This window comes from Athene noctua, chromosome 8 (genome assembly GCF_965140245.1).
Source record: "Athene noctua chromosome 8, bAthNoc1.hap1.1, whole genome shotgun sequence".
Taxonomy (NCBI): Eukaryota; Metazoa; Chordata; class Aves; order Strigiformes; family Strigidae; genus Athene; species Athene noctua.
The window spans coordinates 21,499,602-21,520,307 of record NC_134044.1 but is presented as its reverse complement, the minus strand read 5'-3'; the positions used below and the strand labels follow the sequence as shown (position 1 = coordinate 21,520,307).

The following is a 20,706-nucleotide window of genomic DNA, read 5'->3' as shown; positions in this document are numbered from 1 at the left end:
AGGGTGTGGCAAAGGCATGACATTCTGCACTGCTGCTCTGCACCTGAAAACAGCCTACTGACACTGAGCGGGAGTTAGCCTTACCCGTGGGCTGCTGTTGGTCAGACTGAAGATTTGACTGAATCTTGTCTGGTTCCATAATTTGGAAGCAGAGTAACAAGAGAGAAGACTAGTATCTTCACTCGTTCTTTTTCTATTTGTTTCCAGTCAGAGCATTAGATCAATACAGAATCACCATCTACCTGAGAGAAAATGTAACTAGGTGAGCAGCAGGGCCCCTGATGGTCCTCGTGACTAAGGCAGTGAGCTGAGACTTAAGGAGACCCAAGCTATTTAACTCAGCTGTGCAACCAACTTGTTGGATGAGTTCTCACAAAATGTTTCCCCAGCTGTACAATGTGAATAAAGATTCCAAGTCCTTTAAAAAGTGTTTTCAGTGCTATCACTGAAGGGGCTTCATATAAGAAAGGGCTTCATTTTTATTATTTTCAAAATTTACTCTCATCCTGCGATCAGGAAGAAGGTAGTACACTTGCATCATGAGAATTTTCCAAAAAGGATGAATGAGCCATTGCAAATGACTGAATTTTATGACAAAACAAGTAATAAACAGAAAGGATACTCAAAAGATAATGCTCCATTCAGTGTTCTTTATTTGAGGACAATTCATTTTTAATTATTTAAACTCTGGCTACATCATACAAGCAAATGTTCTGCTGGGTTATAACTGACAGAAATATCTTGATCTGAGCGAAGTAAAACCTCAGTGTAACATTACCTCTGATGTTACATTTTTCCTGACAGAAGGACTATTTTGTTTAGAAACCACAGATGGCAAAGTTCACCAATATGTAGCTGGCCAATGCATGCTCTACGCTTCCCATTCTCTTTGATGGTCCAAATCTAAGCTTCTCATTTTTCCTACAATTAACCTTTGCAGAAATTTAGATCCAACTACAAACCTTCTACCTACCCTTCACTCATTATGACAACTGAACAAAAATCTTATCACTGTTCCCAGACTTGCTTTTTTAGGAACAAATGTCGTCTGTCATGGACATACTTCGTAGGAAATGTTATTAGATGTAAGACCAACAAGTCTTTTTAAATATAAAAAAACTTTCTGTGTTTTTTCAAACAGATGGTCTTAACGAAACCTTCATCTTTTTTTATCATATCCAACCCTACCAACTTGCTTTTGTCTCAGCATGTGAGATTGACTCATGTGAATGTTCTGGGCAGCACAACGGGGACAAATCCAGTCAATGAATGGGGAGAAGGGGAAGACACTGGTGCAGAGCTGCAGCCAGGGAATAAGGCCTCTAACAGAGTCTTAGAAAAAGGCACAATGACAGAATCTTACACCCATTTCGTGACATTGTGTCAGCCATGCTGCTGAGTCTAACATATGTAGTGCCTGATGGAAAATTGGGTTGCCAATCCTTAAAGAATCCTTTCCATACACTAAGAAAATTTGCCAATACTTTAGAAAATTGAATTAAAAATTGGTCAGTGTATTAAAAAAAAAGATTGGAGATGCAAATCATCCAGTAAGTTATTAGTGATTTTAAGTGGTTCATCCCAGGAAAGGATCAGCTCGCTCAAGTCAGTGAGAGTTAAGTCTTCAGCACTTCTCTGGACCAACCATTTAATGCTTGTGAAATGCATCATGTTGCAGAATCCAGCCACTTAAACATGCCTGTAGTTGCTTGTCATAAAGGACCTTCTCCATACTTTCCAAGTTCTGTCCTTCAGAAGTGTGTCTACTCCAATCTGGTTTTTAGCTGGCGAAAGAAAGTTCAGGTTTTAGCAGGCCCAATGCACTATATGCCAGAGAGTTACAGAAAATAAAAAACCCTATCAAAAGAGATTATTTCTATAAAGGCCCTTACACTGTCATGTCATGTAAACATCAGAAAGGGGTGAATGATGATCTTTGTTTCCTAAGATATGAATATGATTCTGAACAATACACTGTTGAGTAAGCAAAATCACTATTTTTCTTTCTCTGCCCTTCTAGAGGGCAGACATGTGCCTTGTCAGATGATGCCAAACCCATTATTTGTGTCCTTGCACTCCTCCATTAGCGATAGTGCAGCTAGACTAGCTGATGTCAAGGATGTCCATGTTGAAAGATAACAACATTCCTCAGATGCAGAAACTACAGGCTTTCAGCATTCTCTGGCTTTCCCGTGATTTGGCTTTGACTGGGAACATTATTACAGAGAAATTCAGTGAGATAAACTAAGGAATAGAAAGTACAAACATTCAGAAAATGCGAACATTTGAATATGAACACTGCTGTTAGTATCCTTTAGTAATCAATTTTAATCAAATTCATAGACAGAGTCAGCCCTAGGATGCACAGATGCATCCAAACCCAGCAATTCATTACTCTCACTCCATCTTTTTTCCAGTTCCAGCGTTTGTTGTCTAGCACATCGGTCTCTCCTGACCCCATAAACCACATGACAAAATATCCCAATAGGTGATAATCACCTTAACTAGGGAATCCTGAGGCAGGAAAACTGAAGTAGTTTGACAGGAGAGGACAGTGGCAAGTCCAATCATTCCAACACAAGACAAGGCAAGGTCATACAGGCCACCAGTGGTGGTGACAACAATTGCAGTCTCTGCTGATTTACTTTCCGAGCTGGTAGTTCAGATTAACCATCAGTTACCAAGCAAACCAAACAATGCTTCTGGTAGGTGACACAACCTCAGGATCCATACAGCACTACAGTTTCTAGTAAGCAACATAGATCTTAAATGCCTAGGACTGGTTATCCCTGCACTTGCACCAGCAAGCATGAAAGCACTAGTATACACAGAGAAACTGTGTTTACAACTTTGTTTAAGACAGATCTAAACAAGCCATTGAAAAGAGGCAGCTTCTGAGCAATGTAGCTTAAAAGGTCTGGTTTCCTCCAGTTGTGTTTCATGTTTGGATTCTTTTGTGTGATTCAAAAAGCAAAAATTTCTGATCAAAGCTCTAACGAGGATAAAGATATTCATGCAGTCTGTGTTCTAGACAGGTTAGCTGTTGTCAACTAATATAACATAGCTTACGCTGCAACTTTATCATCTGCGGAAGCAATCAAAACGGTAGCATAAAATCAGTTTCCTCAAAGCACTAGTTTATAAATACCTGGGACTTGCTCACAGTAGTTCTGCCCTACCACAAGCATCCCACAGTGCTAGACAGTTTCTATCTCTATCTTTCTTGACTGTTCAAACAAAACAAGTATCGTGACTGATAATAAAATTCTCCTCCTAAAAGCCCTCTATAGCTAAAAGGTTCAAGAAACTAATAAATACAAAATACCAAGAATGTCATGGAGTGGTGCTTTTACATGCTGCTTATATCCTGTGAGGAAGAACATTCCTGACCACCCTCCTGGCCAGTATTCCCTATGCCATAGCTAATTTTCATATAGAAGAGTAAATAATGAAGACTACCCACACATGTAAGCTGACATATCAGGACTCAAGGAAAGCTCATCATCTGCAGATCTTGTCAAGTTCTGCACTGTACCACATCTTTTCCTGACAACACTTGGAAACACTGATTCCTCTCAGTTTCACTTGCAGGGAAGATGTCTTGGGCCTGATGCAGCTCTTGGCTACACTTCTGCTGCACTGAAATAAAAGACACTGTGCCAGTGTAAAAGTGGTGAGAGAGAAGAATCAGACTCCAGGATAACCACATAAGTGGAAGAAAAAAGGGATTACAAATCTACATGTGATATAAAAATCAGAATTCTTACAATAGTTATTAAAAATGCCAGGAACTTATCTGTTACAGCAATGATCATCAAATTATGCAAAGATCTTATCTACCACCTCAAGGACTTTTTCAAATGGAGCATATCAATACAGATGTGTGCTGATGCTGTAATTTAGCAGCTGATACTTTCTAACAGTAGCAGCGTGACTGCTCTAGAATACAGATTTTCTGTGGATAAATATTTAGATAAAGCACTGCAATCCTAAGCTTCCCCATATAAATCAGTGTCCTCTGAATCAAAGCACACCCTTTTCTGCATCAGACTTCTTGCTGCAGTGCAATTGCATTGCTCTACATACTCTTTTGGATGATAAAAGTACATACTTGTCATAGTAATGACCTGAATGAATTCGGGAAAAAAGTGACAATTGCTTTGCAAAGATGCCCATCCAGGAAATACACTATTATTTTTTCTCACTACCATTTAATGAAGTTTATAACTATCGCTTTTTTTATGAGACAATAATACATAATCTCAAAAATCAATCCAATTCCTTGTTTTCAGAAACTCAGCAGAAATAATGCTACTCTAGTTCATAATCTAAAACCTGATACACTGATGTTGATTGCCAGTGCCTCTTCCTCCAGCTTTGCCTGTGCCCTCTCCTGGTGGTGGACCAAATATTGCACAGAATAGACACAGTTACACCAAAACCTCCCCTCACAACACACATTTCCAGATGTTAAATGAAAACAGCTTTTTGAAGTAAAATAGGCCAAGCTTCCAAGCCTAATGGGGTTCCAAAAAGGTAACACAAAAACTGTCACGACCTCTAGAAGATCACTGATTAGCACACCCTTACAGCTCTACTCCCAAGATTGCCTTGCTGCACCCAATAAAGAATGTGTAGGCAGAAACAGGGACTGGGGGCTCTTCTCTCTCAGAGGAGTAGGTTAATCAGCAGGCTCTCCATTCAGATTCCTTACCTCTGGCTGCACAGATTCTTAACTGCGTGGATCACAGTTTGAAACTGCTAGTAAGGCAACACAGCACTCTCCTGGAAGTTGACAGTAGGAATTTGAACCTTGCGAGGCCAAAGACAGAGCATCTGACTAAGGAACAGGAGATCTGTACTCCATGCTACCTGCTCTGCTGTTACAGTCAAATTTCCATTCTAGTAGTGGGAAGCACAGAGGATCAAAATGCCCCATAAAATGGTAAGGCTCAGCTGACACAAAGATCTGCTTATCAGGCTGAGCTGGCTTCTGAACTGTAAGTAGCTTTGTTTCTACAGATGAGAGGTACTGAGCCAGGTCAGGTTTGGCCCAGCTGCCATGCAAATAAGCCCTGCAAGAATCCAAAGTGACTATAGACCAAGTACTAAGCCTGAAACAGTAAATTCTGCCAAATCTGAGCCAAATGAGACATACGTACACAAGAGACATTTGAGAAGCACAATACAGGCACATTTAAGTTCTGGCCAGAGCTGGCTTAGCCCAACAGACCTATTACCTCAGAACCAGTTCCAGGCAAACGTTGCTGTACCACCTTCACACCTAATATGGGTCTGGGAATTCATAATATGCCTGAGCTAAACAAGGGAAGTGGTCCAGATCTTCCAATTTGGTTTCGCAGGGACCACTTACCGTTCAGAGCAATAAAGCAGCACTATTATGTGGGTTTCTTCCCCATTCTCCAGTGTATCCTGGCCACTATTATTCCAGCCAGTCAGCTGGAATGTCAGCATGCATTCTCTTCCCCCCCCCACCCTCACTTCTCCAAAAACTAGTCAGGCAATCTATAGGTGATAGAAAGCTGACTATATATTAACAGCAAACACCATCACCTCTTCCTTCCATCGTGTTCTAAAGTAAGAGTGAGTCGTGGGTCTTTTACGAAAGGACAACATCAACACACCAGCTCCAAGAGAAGATTCTGGAATATATAACCCCATGACTGCCTTAGTGGAGTCACAGACAGATGTCAGACATATCTCCTCTCCTCAGCACTTTCAACCACTAAGCCCAAACATCCTGTGCAGTGGTTATGTTGTCACAAATCCAGGTTTAAGGTGCCTGTCTTTAGTACATTTTATATGAAACATAATTCAGCGCTTGGATTCCAGTCTGAAGTAAGAACCTAAAGGTCAGGTATGGCAATGTGACGCCCCTTAGTGAGATTTAGCATTTAGTTTGTGTTCTAGCTGTTCCTCTGCAGAAGGATGATAGCATATTTATACTCACAGCATTCCTGTAAGGCTGGGCAGTATTAAAATTTACAAAGTACCCAAGTACTTCAGCAAAGAAAGTAGAAAGTTGAAAGATCATAAAGTCTTCTTCAGTGAATATTAGTGATTATTTTGTTTTATTATCTACAGATGCTTTTAAAGTTCACATAAACATTTAAGACCTCTTCTGAAAATAGGAAAAATAAAACCTTTAACATATATTTTGCAATCAAGAAACAGGGAGGAACACTAGACATTATGAATAACCCATTGTCACAGCCAGTCTGCTCCACATCTCAAAGCTGGCACTGCAGCCTGGGAGATTGACTGGCAGTTGTATGGCACTGCTCAAAAGCAACGGGCCAACAGCCACCCAATGGGGAAGTGCAGCTTGTTGAGAAACAAAAAATCATTCTGTTCAGTCTCGGCCTGACATATGCATCATTTTCTACATTGCTTTATATTACCAAAAAGGTGAATGCACTTGCTTGAAACAATTCCATCTTAATGAACTTTTAAAAACCTCAAAGCACTATCAGGAAGCTTCAGATTCTCCAGACTGTCACTGATTAAACGAACTTCTGCTTACTAATAAGTATCATCATTTGGTGTCTTGCTTCATGCTTCACTTTTAAAAAGATTCTTCTGTTTATCCTTGTGGACAATTTATGTTAGTATCTGGCTCTAGAGTTATTATATACAATGTCACATATGGTAAATCACTATGTGATATTCCCATGAAAAGCACATGGTTTGCATTATACCTACACCTGCAACTCCTGCCAAGACACTGTGGCCATTTGTACTAACACAGGAACCTAGATAAGATACATTAATTGTTTCTAACTGCTTTGATTTTATAATCCTTGCTTCTGAGGAAACTAAGCAAAAATACTTCAAAAACCTCAAAAGTATTTGGGTACATTATGGACAGTGGTGGCAAAACTCTAGATTTCACCTGCTCTTACGCAAACATAGGATGATGTGAAGGAATTCACTGAAATAATCCTAGATTTGTGTCTCTTTAAGCGAGGCTGGACTGCTGAAAAAAAGATGCTTGGAGTCTATTTCTCTTCTGCATTGAACTCCGTAGGGTTATCCACACTGCTGTAAAGCAAAGTCACTGTAAAACGTTATCAAACCACAGTGATGTTCTACACATTTTCCATGCATGTAAATGCCTATAAAAGAGCAAGGCAGAGAAAAGTAAGACCTAGATAGTTGTCAGTCTGCATCTCCTTCCCCATATCCTCCAGGCTTCTTGAGGATTACACAGATTTGGCTTTATTTCCTTATGCTAGTCAAATCCTGCAACTTCTAGATATCAGCATGATTTCCAGTGCACGTTACCTTGCAGTTCTTACTATCGGTCCCGATCAACCACTGGAGCAGTAAAGATGAGTCAAGCACAGGCACGCCCTCTCTCCATGCCTCACACAGCCACAAGCCTCTTTACCCCAGCACACATTTTCTGATGGCATCACCGGGAATTCTTCTGTGTTGAATACTGAAGAAAGATAAAGCAGCAGAAAGCTGCATTTGTTTCTGGCTTGCAAATCAATCATAAGCAGCTCTTATGCAGAAAGCAGGATCTGGTTTAAAGTGTCAATTATCATATGAATACAATGAAACAGTACTACAAAATAAAGTACAAGCAGGAGCTAAATGAAGATCCTCTGGCACTGTAATTCCAAATTTTCTGAACTGCTTTTCCCATCTGCAATTAATCCTCCTCCGCAAACAACTCTACCTTGAGTATTAGTGCCACATACTGGAAATCATGATAACACATTAACTGTAAAAGATTTCATAATACAAAATCAAGGTGCACTGACTTTATGAGGTAGTTAGTGAAACATCAGTATTTATATTTATCTTCCTAGTGCTAGCAACTGTATTTCGAAGTTATATTATTTCAACTTATGTAAAAACCTTCAGATTTCTTAATTGCACAACAAAATTATAAAGTTTGCTCATTAAAGAAACAGAGAATCAAACTGTGTGTCAAATTAAATTCCTGACCCTTGAGAGTTCAAGCACCTCCTGATATTCTCATAATTGTGTTTAAAAAACCCCACCCAACTGACTGTCCTTTACTGTTGAGTTTTACTATTTTTCCTGTTTTGATTCAGGATGAGACTTAAAGGGGGAGTGCTGGTCAGCAGCCTAACATTAACTGCAGCATGTTGGGAGCTGTAATCCACACACATTTAGGCTGCTTTTCTCTTTCACTAGCATAAAGTTTGCTGAAATTTGTAATAACCTGTTCAATTCACAACAACTTTACAAACTTCCTGAATAAAAGTACTGGGGACACCAAATGTAAATTTTATCTCTCTTCTTACCTCACTGATTAAATTCAGTGTAAGTAAGGAAATATGACTGAAATTTAAGTCACAACTTAGAAAAAAACCCAAAGCTTTGTAGGAAGTTCTGAACTCCCTATCAAGTATGACAAAGCAAGACATATAACAGTAATTGTTGTCTTATGGTAAAGATATAAGAAATGCTTTTTTATTATTTACAGTCCAATAATTAATTGTTATTAACTTCACTCATTATGCTATGTAACCCTTTATAGGTAAACATAAGGGTAATAAATAAATATCATGCTAATAAAATGACCAAATCTGATCACTTGGAGATCCTTACTACTGTATTACAGAAATAAGCTATACATCTTATGTGAACTTGAACACTCATGATTATAGTAGGCCACACACAAAACACTCCACCAAACCAACTCCTTATCTCCTCAGAAAAAACCCACCTCATATAGGAATTCAAAAAAGGATACACCAGGAATACTTGCACTTTAAGCCAATTCCCCTACTCTCCAGTCAGAATTTTAGTCTTCTCCAATATTAACTGCAGGTTATATCTGAGGCCTCTTTTATTTCTTTTAATTACTACAACTTTATGCTTTCCCCCCTCTGGTTGTTCTGGCTGAACACTAAGTTTCGCCAAGAACTCCGGCGCCAAAGAGGCAATGAGAAATCTTAATTACAAGTTCAACTGCTGAACTGGCAGCCGAGCTGCCGAATCAGAACTGCCCAACTACCCAGGGAAGGGAGCCTCAGGTCAGGGTCTGAAGTGTAAAGGAGTGCCCCAAGTGAGAAAGGAACAACACAAGGTTGGGATAGCAAGATACACTGTAAACACACTTTATTCTCAGTGGAAGAGCCAACAGAGCAGTGACAGCAGCGGAGGAAGGCCTCGGGCAGGGCTCAGCTGCTACAACCGCTACTCCCTTCCACAGCCGGCCCAGCTCCCCCAGAAGCTCCCTACTCACCCCACCCCTCCCTATCCCCTCACGCAGCCGCGAGCAGCCACCACGACTCCCAAACTCCCTTTCCACCCTCCACCGAGCCCCGCAGCCCTCCCCGCCCTCCCGGGCCTCCCCAGCCCGCGCCTCACACCTCCCCGCCTCGCCGCTCGCCTCACACCGCCGCTCCCACACGCTGCACCTACGCTTGCTGGCTCGTTCGCCCGCCCTCCCCTTCCTGCCTCAGGATTGGCTGTCCGCGGCATGGCCCCGCCTCCTGCCGGTCGGGATTGGCCCTTGCGCCCGAGCGGCGGTTCGGCGGGGTGCCGCGCGGTGGGCGGGCGAGCGGCAGCGGCGCTGCTATTGGCGGGAAGGCGGCGGCCTGCAGGTTAGGCTGAGTCGCCGGCGGAGGAGAGGGGCCGAAGGCGCTATTGTTGCCGGATCGCCGAGCAGAGGAGCCGGCGGACACCGGGGCCGGGCAGCGCGGCGCGGGCCCAGCGGCAGCCATGAGCGGCGGCGTGTACGGGGGAGGTGAGTCCGGCGCCGCCTCGCTTGCCCGTCCCCCCTCCCCCGCCCCGTGGCCGTTGAGCCCGGCGCTGTCCCGTGAGGCGGCGCGTGCGAGCCTCCTCCGGGCGCTTCCCGCCTGCCCGCCGCTCCCTCAGGCCCCGAGCGCGGGGCGCCGCGGCCCGGCTCTCCCGCAGCTCGACGGCGGGGCCGGAGCCTTCCAGGTCCCCCCGTTTCTTGGGCGCGGGGTGGCGGCGTGCGTGAGGGCGAGGAGGCGGCTGCAGGCCTTGTTTATGCCCCTCCCGGCGTCGTTTCGCTGAGATGCTTCCCCCGGAGACCGGCCGAGCCGTGGCCTTGGGCTGAATTAACGCTGCTCGGGTGCAGGGTGTCTTGAGGAGACTCCGCGCTTTGGAAACTGGGATGTAGCTTCTTCCCAGAGCACTTCCGCACAGCTTTCCGTGAGGACTGAAGTCCAGGTGTTTTGTTTCAGACTTCAGTTTTCTTGAGGGTGTGCAGAGCACCTCAGCGAGGGCTGGGGCCCACAGGGATGAGGGCGCTTCGTGTTGTGACAGCCTTCACTCACAGAATTGCTGTTTTCAGGCCTGCCCTTCTAATTCTGATCGCTCCCGGGAGGTTTGGGTTCACTTGGATTTTCCTGACCATTAATTAAAAATTGGCACTTTTTTATAGCTTTGTCCTGTCATCTATTTAGATGCAACTATGTTCTCCCTCTTCTGTTAAAATTTCCCTTTTACTTATGCCGAAGGAAGGTGTTACAATGTCCCATATAAAGCTTATCTGCAGTCTTCTTATACTTCACCAGTAACTGGAGTTCTGAGTAGAGAAGTTTCTCCCTGCCTTGAAAAAGATGCCTTGACCTTGCTTTGCTTCTTTTGCAAGTAAAACAGATAGTGGGCAGGGAAAGGTCAGGGTTGTCTTAGAGTGTCATAACCATTCACTGCCTCTTTATTGACAATCTTTTCAGATGAAGTTGGGGCTCTTGTTTTTGACATTGGCTCGTATACAGTGAGAGCAGGCTATGCAGGCGAGGACTGTCCAAAGGTGAGAATCTGTATGACTCGATGAAAATGCAGCATGAATTTATGCCTTAGGCCTTGTTTATTAGTTACAAGTTTTCACAATACACTGTTTTTTGTTCTGACTGCATTGTATAAGAAAAGCTCTGAATTTATGAACAAAAAAACACCCAAACCATTAATAATTCTCATATACTGCTTACTTTTTGCCTTACAGGTTGATTTTCCAACAGCCATTGGTGTGGTCCTAGAAAGGGACAATGGCAGCACTCTGATGGAGATTGATGGTGACAAAGGCAAACAGGGGGGCCCGACGTACTACATAGACACCAACGCCCTCAGAGTTCCCAGGGAAAATATGGAGGCCATTTCACCTTTAAAAAATGGAATGAGTATGGTGGTTTTTTTCTACCTCTTTTTAAAAATAGCATCGCTAGGCTGCAAAAAGTCATAGCTTTCGTGTAAACAGAGGCTATGTATGGCAACAGAAGCTACAAGAACAAAAAATTTACAAATTGCATGAAGTATAGTTGGTTTACAGTGTTAGTGAACTTTCAGCATAATTCTTGAAATGTTATGATCATGTTGATTACAGAGGAAGAGAATTCCGCAGAGAATGTGTATGTCTGCTGAGGATAGCTTTTGGCTAAAGAGCTCTACATAAAAAAAGCATTGGAAAAACTTTGTGTATTTATGAATGGAACAAAACTTAGAAGTAACTAATCTGCTCACTTCAATGTTTTTACAGTTGAAGACTGGGATAGTTTTCAGGCAATTTTGGATCACACTTACAAGATGCATATTAAATCTGAAGCAAGTTTGCATCCTGTCCTTATGTCTGAAGCACCAGTGAGTAAAAGCAGCTTTGCATTTTGTTAAGTCTTAACTATATCTTCTTGTTGACTCCACAAACATTAGTTGTGGACAAGTCTGACATTGGCTTGTAGGTTATGAGTGTTAAAACTTAGCTACAGAAATAACAATTTTTAAATACTTTGCCAGGTTCTGGAAAGTAATCGGTTTAAGAAAAATGTCTAAAAAAGAAAACCATTTGAAATAGTTTACATGAGTTGTATTAGAAAGTATTTACAATGTGCTATTGTTTTTCACTTATGAAAAGGAAGTCAAAAATTAAAAAAAAAATGTCTCACTTATATAAGCCTCGAATAAAAGCAAAAAGGTGTTTGGATCTCTTATTGTGTATTAAGTTACACTTAATAAAATGTCATTGAAAATCTGTCACTTTATTCAGCCTTACAACTAAATATTATGTGACAGAGAGTAATGTTTATAATGCAGAAGTTTTCTTTTTTTCTCTCTTCATTTCTGTAAATGGCCCTGTAAGGTGGGTGAATACAAATTTCTGGGAAAATACATGGACAAGATTTCTGTCATTTAATATTGCCCAGCATTTGAAGGGCAGACCTTAAAGTTAGAATAGAAAGGATAGACATGCCATACAAAAGTTATGCCATGCTTTAAAAATCTTGTGAAAATAATTTTCTTTTTCATTATTCCCTTGTGTTGAATTGTAGCTTGTGGAGTTTGGATAAATTTGCAATGGTTGTTTCATGTTCGATGGCTCAGTGGGTTCTGAATAGAGGTTCCCACTAACATTCTCCTTGCAGAACTAATCTTACTTTAATGTATTGGCTCAGTAATTTTTTCAGTAATGTGTAGAATATTTGATATATATACTGGCTTAATTGCAATTACAGTAGAACTGTAGGAAGATACCTTGGAAACAGGAAAAATCTGAATTTATTTTTCTTTTAACTGGGCGAGTTATTTCATGTATCTTTCCCCTTGTAAAATGGGCATGTTACTTGTTTTACAGTTCTTTGAGAAACTGATACTTGAAGAGCTGTAGAATTACAAAGAAACCTCTATTGTAACACTAAAAATGTATATCGCTTTTCATTCTGTGTGATAGATAAGCATTAGTGTATTGTAATAGAATTGGAAGTTTCTAAAGAAGTAAATTACTAGAAATCTGACTGTACAGAACTTTTATATGATTTGAAACTGTAGCTATAACAATTCTTACTACTTCTTTATTCTGTCAGTGTTGTTAGTGTGTTCTAATGGTAAATGGATCTTCCTTTTGGTCACTTATTTGTGATTTGGTTTATTTTTTTCTTCTAGTGGAATACTAGAGCAAAGCGTGAAAAACTGACTGAATTGATGTTTGAACACTACAACATCCCTGCTTTTTTCTTGTGTAAAACCGCTGTTCTAACAGCGTATCCTTTGGAATGTTTCACTGCCTTTCCCCACACCCAAGAAATTACAATAAACTCATTCCAGGCAATTCCTAGTACAACATCATGGGTAACTTTTCTTCTTTCAAAATAATTTTTCCGTAAACATCTAAGGAGGAAGTAAAAAGACTCAGTTTCCGAACTTTAAAGCTTTAGAGCTCAGTTTTGAAGTTCTCCCAATCTGACTGTTTTCCTTGGAGATGATGGTTTTGTTTTCTGGGGGAGGTGGTGGGGTTTTTTTCTGTTTTTAATTTTTTTTTCCCCATTGTATACCATGGGTAAGAATATTACAGACCTGAAATGGTTTGTCCAGGCTACTAGATACAGTAATTAGAGCTTGAAGTTACCATAGCCTTAAGATGAATATTTGTAATGATTTTAAACTAACAACATGTTTTCAATTTGAGAGTCTAAATGAGTTGGATGTACTGAGAGCTTGCTGCATAGTACTGACATGAAGTCTCACCTTTCTACGTTCAAAGCTCAAGTTAGTTCACAGATAGAAGTGAAATGCTGCTCTCTCTATGAGGTTGTGCACTTCATGGAAAGACAATACATGCTGGGAAACAGCAAATCCTTTTGTAGAGCCAAGGAATGGAACATGGGGGTCCTTATTCCTAGCTATGCTTTAATTGTATGGCAACGTTTTTTTTCTAAAGTGAAAATTACAGTGTTTTCCTTAATCACTGGGGCTAGTTTTGCTAATGGGAGATCTACAGGTCTCATTTTGGATAGTGGAGCAACACACACCACTGCTATTCCAGTGCATGATGGATATGTACTTCAGCAAGGTAAAAATTTTCATGAGTAACAGCATTGTAGTATCAAGGTCAAGTTAGCTTACTTTCTGCTTTCACAGTTTTGTTATTGTTTTTAAATCTATGTATCCTCTTAAATATAGAAAAAACAAAACAAACCACCTAACCACATTCACTGACAAATAGTTTGTTGTGAGACTTCATTTGTGATTTCAGTGTTCTCCAGGTTGGTGAGGTTCTTTTGGTTTTGTTTCTCTTTTTGTCTTCTAGGTATTGTAAAATCACCACTTGCAGGAGACTTTATTACTATGCAGTGCCGGGAATTGTTTCAGGAAATGAACATAGAGATAATTCCTCCATATATGATTGCCTCAAAGGTGGGAAAATGACTTTATTTAATAAGTGTTTACTTGGGGAGAGGTTTAAACGGTTAACTGATGATTATGTTTCCTACAATCTCAGGAAGCAGTTCGTGAGGGGTCACCAGCAAATTGGAAGCGAAAAGAGAAGTTACCCCAGGTCACTAGATCTTGGCACAACTACATGTGTAATGTAAGTAGGTAATTTCCTGCACTCTCAAACTCCCCTAGGCGTCCCATAAAGGGGTTTTTTTGCAAGTATATGAGGTTTTCCTCTTGAAGAACAAGAAAATCTTTTTAAAAATCAGTATCAGTTCTATAAATTCTGTAAACTTAAAGACTGAAATTCTTATAACCGTATTATTCTTAACTCCATAGTGTGTCATTCAGGACTTCCAAGCTTCTGTCCTCCAAGTATCAGATTCAACCTATGATGAACAGTAGGTCACTGTTTTCCTTCTTGTAAAATTAATTATCAGTTGTGCATGGGATGCTTAGCCTGCTCATTGCTGTTGACTGGTTTTATTACAGAAGTTTTTAGATAAGAACTGTTTATTTCTGAAAGTAGAAATACAGTGTACATCCAGGTGACAGGTTTTTTATTTAATATTTCAAGATGCATGAGATAATTACTATCAAAAGTGCAAGTCATACCAATCACAATATTCCCGTTGAAACCCGAGTTTATAATGCCACTTAGATAAGATCCTGTTCACACAGCACTTTAATATGTTCCTTTCTGACTGATGCTCCAGGGTAGCAGCACAGATGCCAACAGTTCATTACGAGTTCCCCAACGGCTATAACTGTGACTTTGGTGCTGAGCGTCTAAAAATTCCTGAGGGATTGTTTGACCCTTCTAATGTAAAGGTAAAACAACTATGATATGTGGTAATTGGAAGGCTTTAAATCATGTCTTCCCTTTTGTATGATGTTCTTAATTTCATGATTTATATGTGTGTATTTACATTGTGTGGTTTTTTCATGTGTGGTAGAATTTGCCTGTGTTGTATTAGTGTTGGGGAAATTAAGAGTTAAATGTAGTTCAGAATGGGTGGTGATGAGCTGAATGGGAAAATCAGAATTTTTTTTTTTCATTCCTTAAAAATTGCTTAGCTCCCTCTCTAGTAATACTTGTCAATTCAGCTCATTCGGGGCTTCTATATGCCTTGCTCTTTTGAAGCAATGATGTGTAGATTACTAATTTTAATTCTAGGGTTTATCTGGTAACACGATGTTGGGTGTGAGCCACGTTGTCACAACAAGCGTTGGAATGTGTGATATAGACATCAGGCCGGTAAGTGTTAGTCAGACGTGTATTATTTTAAGGCACAGATATTTTTGTGTTGATACATATTTTCAAGACTAGAACTGTTGATGAAGAAATATGGATTTCCTAGGATAATGATAAACACACTAGAATAATTCTCTAAATATTACATATTTATATAAAGGAATATGTAGAGCTACTCTTTTGTCTTACAAAAGGCTAAATCTGGATTTTTTTTTTTCCTTTTACTCAGTATTTCTACTTATATTTCAACAGCTAGTGTCCAGATTTTGTGGCTAGCACTGCATAATGTATATTGGATTGGCTTCAGATAAGCATTCCATGTTTGTAACTTTTTTTTGTTGTTTTATCTTCAGATTTTTGGGTGTGGCAGATAAACATAATCAATCATATAGAACTTTTGTAGAGAGTGGAAGAAAAGAGGTTTCAAGGGAAAACTTTCTTTTTAAAATGATGTTCTAACTTTCTCAGGTGTCAATTTGAAAATATTCTGTGTTTGATACAGACTGCATGGGGGTTGTTTCAAAAATGTTTCCTCTGAACTGGCGTGTCAGGCGGTGTTAGTAGGCCAGGCCATGGTTTGTGTTCACCAACTGCAACATTAGTGAGATTGAAACCTATTGCAGTCCTGTGGGGTTTTCTTCTGTGGTTGGAACATCCAACTGTAAGAAAATGAACAGTTTGGATAAGGGAGATATCTGTAGGTGTAGGGTTCTCTATAGTAGAAAATACTCTGTGAAATCACTTAGAATCATTATTGACATAGCTTCTGTCTTCCTTGTATAGTTTAGTGTTAAGCTGTCATGAAATATTTTTCAAGTGATTAAAAAATTAATTGGATTGGGAGAGGTAATATTGTTGGCATGAAGTGATGTCTTATTGCTGTTGATTATATGGACTTGTGTGCTATTCCTCTCTAGTCTCTGAAACAGTTGTTTTGAGTTGTTAATATTGTAGGTTGATTATTGTCTTTTTAGGGCCTCTATGGCAGCGTGATTGTAGCAGGAGGAAACACTCTGATACAGAGTTTCACAGACAGATTGAACAGAGAGCTGTCTCAGAAAACTCCACCGGTAAAGCAACTCTTTAAATTACTGCTACTGATAAAAATTATCATTTTGCTCTTCTGCCACATAAATACACAAACATGTACCATAGCCTTGACTTTGTCAGGAACCCAACAGCTCAAGAGATTTCTGTGAGGTAAGAAATCTCCTTTAAAGAAAAGAAAGAAGTCTTGGAAAGTTCTTATATGAAATTAATTCCAGCAGAGATTTTAACTGCTTTCTGAATATTTTACTTCTCCATTCCTGCTTTCAGATTGTGATTCTAAGTTCTGTAATTGTCCCTAAGCAACAGTCACTGTTTCGTGTGATAGCTTGTCTTCTGAAGTGTTGCTGACTAATTTGAAGCACATTCAGTTACTCTGCCTCAGGTCTTGTCACTTTGTCATGGGGGGAATTTTTCTTCCTGGATTCTACAGACAACTCAACCCGCTCATAGATAAAACCTGGTGATTTAACATACTTTTTTCTTTAAAATAATTTGTTGTCAAAGAAAGTATTAATACCTTACACGTGTGTTCTTGAGAGCACATACAGCTTATGATATTTCTGGAATATTCATATTCAATTAAAATTGTTCTACTTGTAGCAACTCTGCAGTCATAAATGTTATGAGAAAGTGAAAAAGGTGGTTACTCACTGCTGCTTATAAGAGCTTAGGAGGAACCCATTGAAATGCAAAGATTTTATTGCTACAAGGCATTTGAAAACAAAAGGAATGAACGGGTCTAAAAAGGACTAGATAAGTTCAGCAACGTTAAGTATTTTAGTCCCAGTGCACATTTTAAGTAGCCCAGTGTAGAGATGACAATATATAATGTATTATTGCTTTCTACCTGCCCTATTTCTAGCCTTGAACATTTGGTGCTGCTCCCTCTTGGGAGACAAGATAAAAGCCACACATGTTCTGTTCCACTACGGCTGTTCTTGAGTTCCAAGTACAGGGCAGATAAGCATTATTGCAAGTTTAAGAAAATCGACCTTTTCTACCCGCACGTTGGTGTATGCACCAAGTACTTTGTGCTGTCCTTTCGTCCCTAAAGGTCACGGGCCTACACTTTGATTGTTCTTTCATTTTGCCTCCTTTTCAATTCAGAGCATGCGCCTGAAGTTGATAGCGAACAACACAACAGTGGAGCGGAGGTTCAGCTCGTGGATTGGTGGTTCCATTTTGGCTTCTTTGGTTAGTAAACCTGTATTGCTATGCTAAGCAGCACTGTCCACCCAAAAATCTAATTCTGCAGAGTTAGTGCCGCGGTAGTAATCATAATCTTGTCTATCCTTGTGGTAAGGTGAACAGAATTTATTTAAAAAATGAGACATGAGGGTTTCCAATTAAAAAATAACTTGCCACATTCTCCCATTTTTAATGGCAAGGTGCAGACTTGAAATAAAGACATCTAGAAATGACATGTATAGTACACCATGAAAGTAGTGGAGCTCTTTCTGCATCATATTCCTGAGTTGAATTCTACTAGTTATTGTGTACTGATATGGTTTGTGGGGATTAAAGTAGCAGTATGGGAAAGGGAGACTGAAATCAGCTTTCAGTACTGCAACTTCTTGTCTTTAGTTTAATTGCTAGCAATATAAAACTAAAAGGAAAAGATGCTTAAGCAGGTCAAGTCCTCTTACCTCATTTAATGTAAAGACTTGCATGTTTTCCCTCCTAGGAAAAGATAATTATGTTTTACTTAACCTTCATTTGTTTCCTGATTGTTTATTGTGTTTTGTTGGTGTGGTTTTGTTTTGTTTTTTTGTAGGGTACATTTCAACAGATGTGGATTTCCAAACAAGAATATGAAGAAGGAGGGAAACAGTGTGTAGAAAGAAAATGTCCTTAAACCTCTTACTGTGAAAACTGCTGCCTGCTCAGTGCTCCTTCTGTTTTATAGCTTTAGCATACTCAGGAATGGGATGGACTCTTTTTGTAGAAAGTTTATATTGGATTTTTTGGATCATTCAAGTTCCATTTTAACAAACCTTAGAAATTTTGAGACACCTAATAGGTACTATCATAGAAAAAGGATGTTTACATCCCTTGTAAAGCAATAATTCATGTAACAAGCATTTTATAATTTTGTATAAATATCTATTTTCTCTAGTATCTTTTCCTGGGAACAGCTCTACAGGTTAGCTAGTAGATAGAGGCCTAACCTTGCAAATGCCCATGCAAATTTATTAAAAACCTCTTGTCTACTTTCACATATTAGTCTTCCTTGCTGGTACTTTGGCCTTAAATTGCTCTTGTCTCTTAAAAAATAAAATTTTTTATATTTGAGCAACTTTGTGAGTACTTGCAGAGAAAGTTACTGTTCTGTTTTACAGATGGAAAGTTTGTAATCTACTATAGGTGGCTGTTCAGTGTAAACTTTTACTGTCTCATGAAAGTGTTACATTCCATGTGGTGAATGTTACATTAAGCACTGGTTTGCTAGTTTTCTGTTATGGAGCAATTTTATTTCAGTAAACAATCAGTGCTTTCCACCTGATTTCTAAGAATGTATGTAATGCCTTTGTGATGTAGGTGAGAAGCAAAACTTGCTAAGCTAGGGAAGTTAAAGCAAAAGAATTGTCTCTAAGACGAGGAGAATGGTCATTGAAGACCTCAGGCTGTGGTTGACATTTTGGCAGGGAGCTGTAACTCCAAGGGGCAGTCATTGCTTGTTTACTGCTGGTATAACTCCCTCCACTGACTCAGAGCAGGGTTAGTAAGTGCCTGCATTTTGCATGGGGAGTGTGCACTCAGGGGCAGAGGAAGTAGGATTTTTTTTTTTTTTTTTTTTTGAGCAGGAACTGGCTGTCAGGATGCAGCTCTATGTTGCTGTTAAATTAAAATAAGTTTAAAAATGTGTGATGTTCTGTATTGGGACACAATGGAGTTTTGCTCCTTATCTTAAAAGCTGTGGAAAACCAAATAGCATTTAACTGATTTTTAAAAAAATAATGTAAACAGTACTGCTACATTTTTCATATCCTAAAAGATCTTGTGGGTAAATAATGATGAGGCCTCTAGTTAAAAACAGTTTCACGTTACCTCCAAACAATAAAGTAATTTATCAAACCAGCCTGCTTTTGTCTTATCATGATAACCATTAGCTGCTCTAGAGACCAAGCTGCCTGATGCATGTTCCCAAAGCTCCTGGCAAACTGTATTTCTCTCACAAAATAAAGCAACAGCTACAGTAAGTGATATGTCACCTACTCATGTTGTCATACTGGAAGAAAAAAGGCTAGTTTGCATTCAAGTACAATGTGGAATGTCACCTGAACTTGTCTCTTAGCACACCACCATGAGTAATGCTGCATAAAGTTACTGTGGCATCGGTGACTGGACAGCTTGGAGCTAGGGATGAAGATGTAAAGTGGGGTTTTTTTTATGAATTGATGACTTTGCCTTTTAAGCCTTCAGTCAGAAGCACTTGCTTAGTCTTTGACTTCTACAGTCAGAATTACTGCCATTGTACTATATCTGTGGATGTTCTAGCACCATATGGAGAACAAAACACTTCCTAGGGCTTTCTCACCCCTGTAAAGAGTTTCTCTTTAAGAAGCGGGTATTTTGTGTGATGCAGAGAAGTAACTGGATGTCAGGATGATGGAGATGATAGATAGGTCTGTCTCCTACAGTTGATTCCCCTGGAGTTTCCAGTGTCTTAATCAGATTATACTGCATAGCACAATTGCTTCCTCAAAAACTAGTTTTGACTTTATTCTAAATTTCTACACAGCCTCATGTAAAGGTTAAAAGCTTTCATGAAGTAGGTGTTTACCATCTGAGACCAGCAGCAGTACCCTTCTGCTTCAGTTTCATATTCTGCTTCAGTTTCATAAAAGACTATTACCAGTCTTCCTTCAAACATTTTGCACACTGCAAAAATAACACTGCACAAATGATTCGATTTGTCATAGGCATCTAGAAATCTAGGTGTAAGAACTGCACTGTTAAAAGTTCACAGGCTAAATATTTCATACTTTCTAATAAGCCAGACATAAGGCAGGGAGGAAGTTCCTCGTAGCAGACCGAAGGGCGTATTTTTCCATTCTTTATGCAGAAACCACATGTAATTTAAGTGACACACTTGTAACTGATATGATCAGGGAACAAAGACAAGTATGGGAGGTTCAGAGGCTCTCCAGCTTCTGACTGGTTTTAATGCATATTTGTTAAACTAAACCACGTAAGCATCCCTACACTATGCTTGCCAGTTG

At 39.8% G+C, this 20,706-nt stretch overlaps 1 protein-coding gene and 1 long non-coding RNA gene across 3 annotated transcripts; one reads left to right on the top strand and one right to left on the bottom strand.

Moving 5' to 3' along the window:
* Nucleotides 1-643: 643 nt before the first annotated feature.
* LOC141963134 (uncharacterized) lies at nucleotides 644-9,432 on the bottom strand. Its single transcript, XR_012634054.1, has 3 exons — nucleotides 9,375-9,432; nucleotides 7,306-7,462; nucleotides 644-1,784 (listed from the first exon to the last, which is right to left on the bottom strand). It is a non-coding gene; the product is annotated as an uncharacterized LOC141963134 (long non-coding RNA).
* Nucleotides 9,433-9,593: 161 nt separating this feature from the next.
* ACTL6A (actin like 6A) lies at nucleotides 9,594-18,775 on the top strand. 2 transcript variants are annotated; one of them, XM_074912460.1, is made up of 14 exons: nucleotides 9,594-9,751; nucleotides 10,710-10,786; nucleotides 10,979-11,153; nucleotides 11,510-11,610; nucleotides 12,907-13,004; nucleotides 13,719-13,813; nucleotides 14,051-14,157; nucleotides 14,243-14,332; nucleotides 14,518-14,579; nucleotides 14,895-15,009; nucleotides 15,356-15,436; nucleotides 16,408-16,503; nucleotides 17,591-17,677; nucleotides 18,258-18,775. In XM_074912460.1, the coding sequence occupies exons 1-14, from the start codon at nucleotides 9,727-9,729 to the stop codon at nucleotides 18,336-18,338; spliced, it is 1,290 nt and encodes a 429-aa protein (XP_074768561.1). In that variant the 5' UTR covers nucleotides 9,594-9,726; the 3' UTR covers nucleotides 18,339-18,775. The 2 variants fall into 2 exon arrangements, with proteins under 2 accessions (XP_074768561.1, XP_074768562.1); XM_074912461.1 differs by lacking the exon at nucleotides 10,710-10,786 and having other exon boundaries at nucleotides 9,606-9,751.
* The last annotated feature ends 1,931 nt before the right edge of the window (nucleotides 18,776-20,706 follow it).

What these genes read in the sequence shown, in the direction of transcription:
- ACTL6A (XM_074912460.1), top strand. Translation starts at nt 9,727, where the DNA reads ATGAGCGGCGGCGTGTACGGGGGAG. An exon ending in CAGGCGAGGACTGTCCAAAG is followed by an intron (nt 10,787 to 10,978) that starts GTGAGAATCTGT and finishes TTTGCCTTACAG; the next exon opens with GTTGATTTTCCAACAGCCAT. An exon ending in GATTCAACCTATGATGAACA is followed by an intron (nt 14,580 to 14,894) that starts GTAGGTCACTGT and finishes CTGATGCTCCAG; the next exon opens with GGTAGCAGCACAGATGCCAA.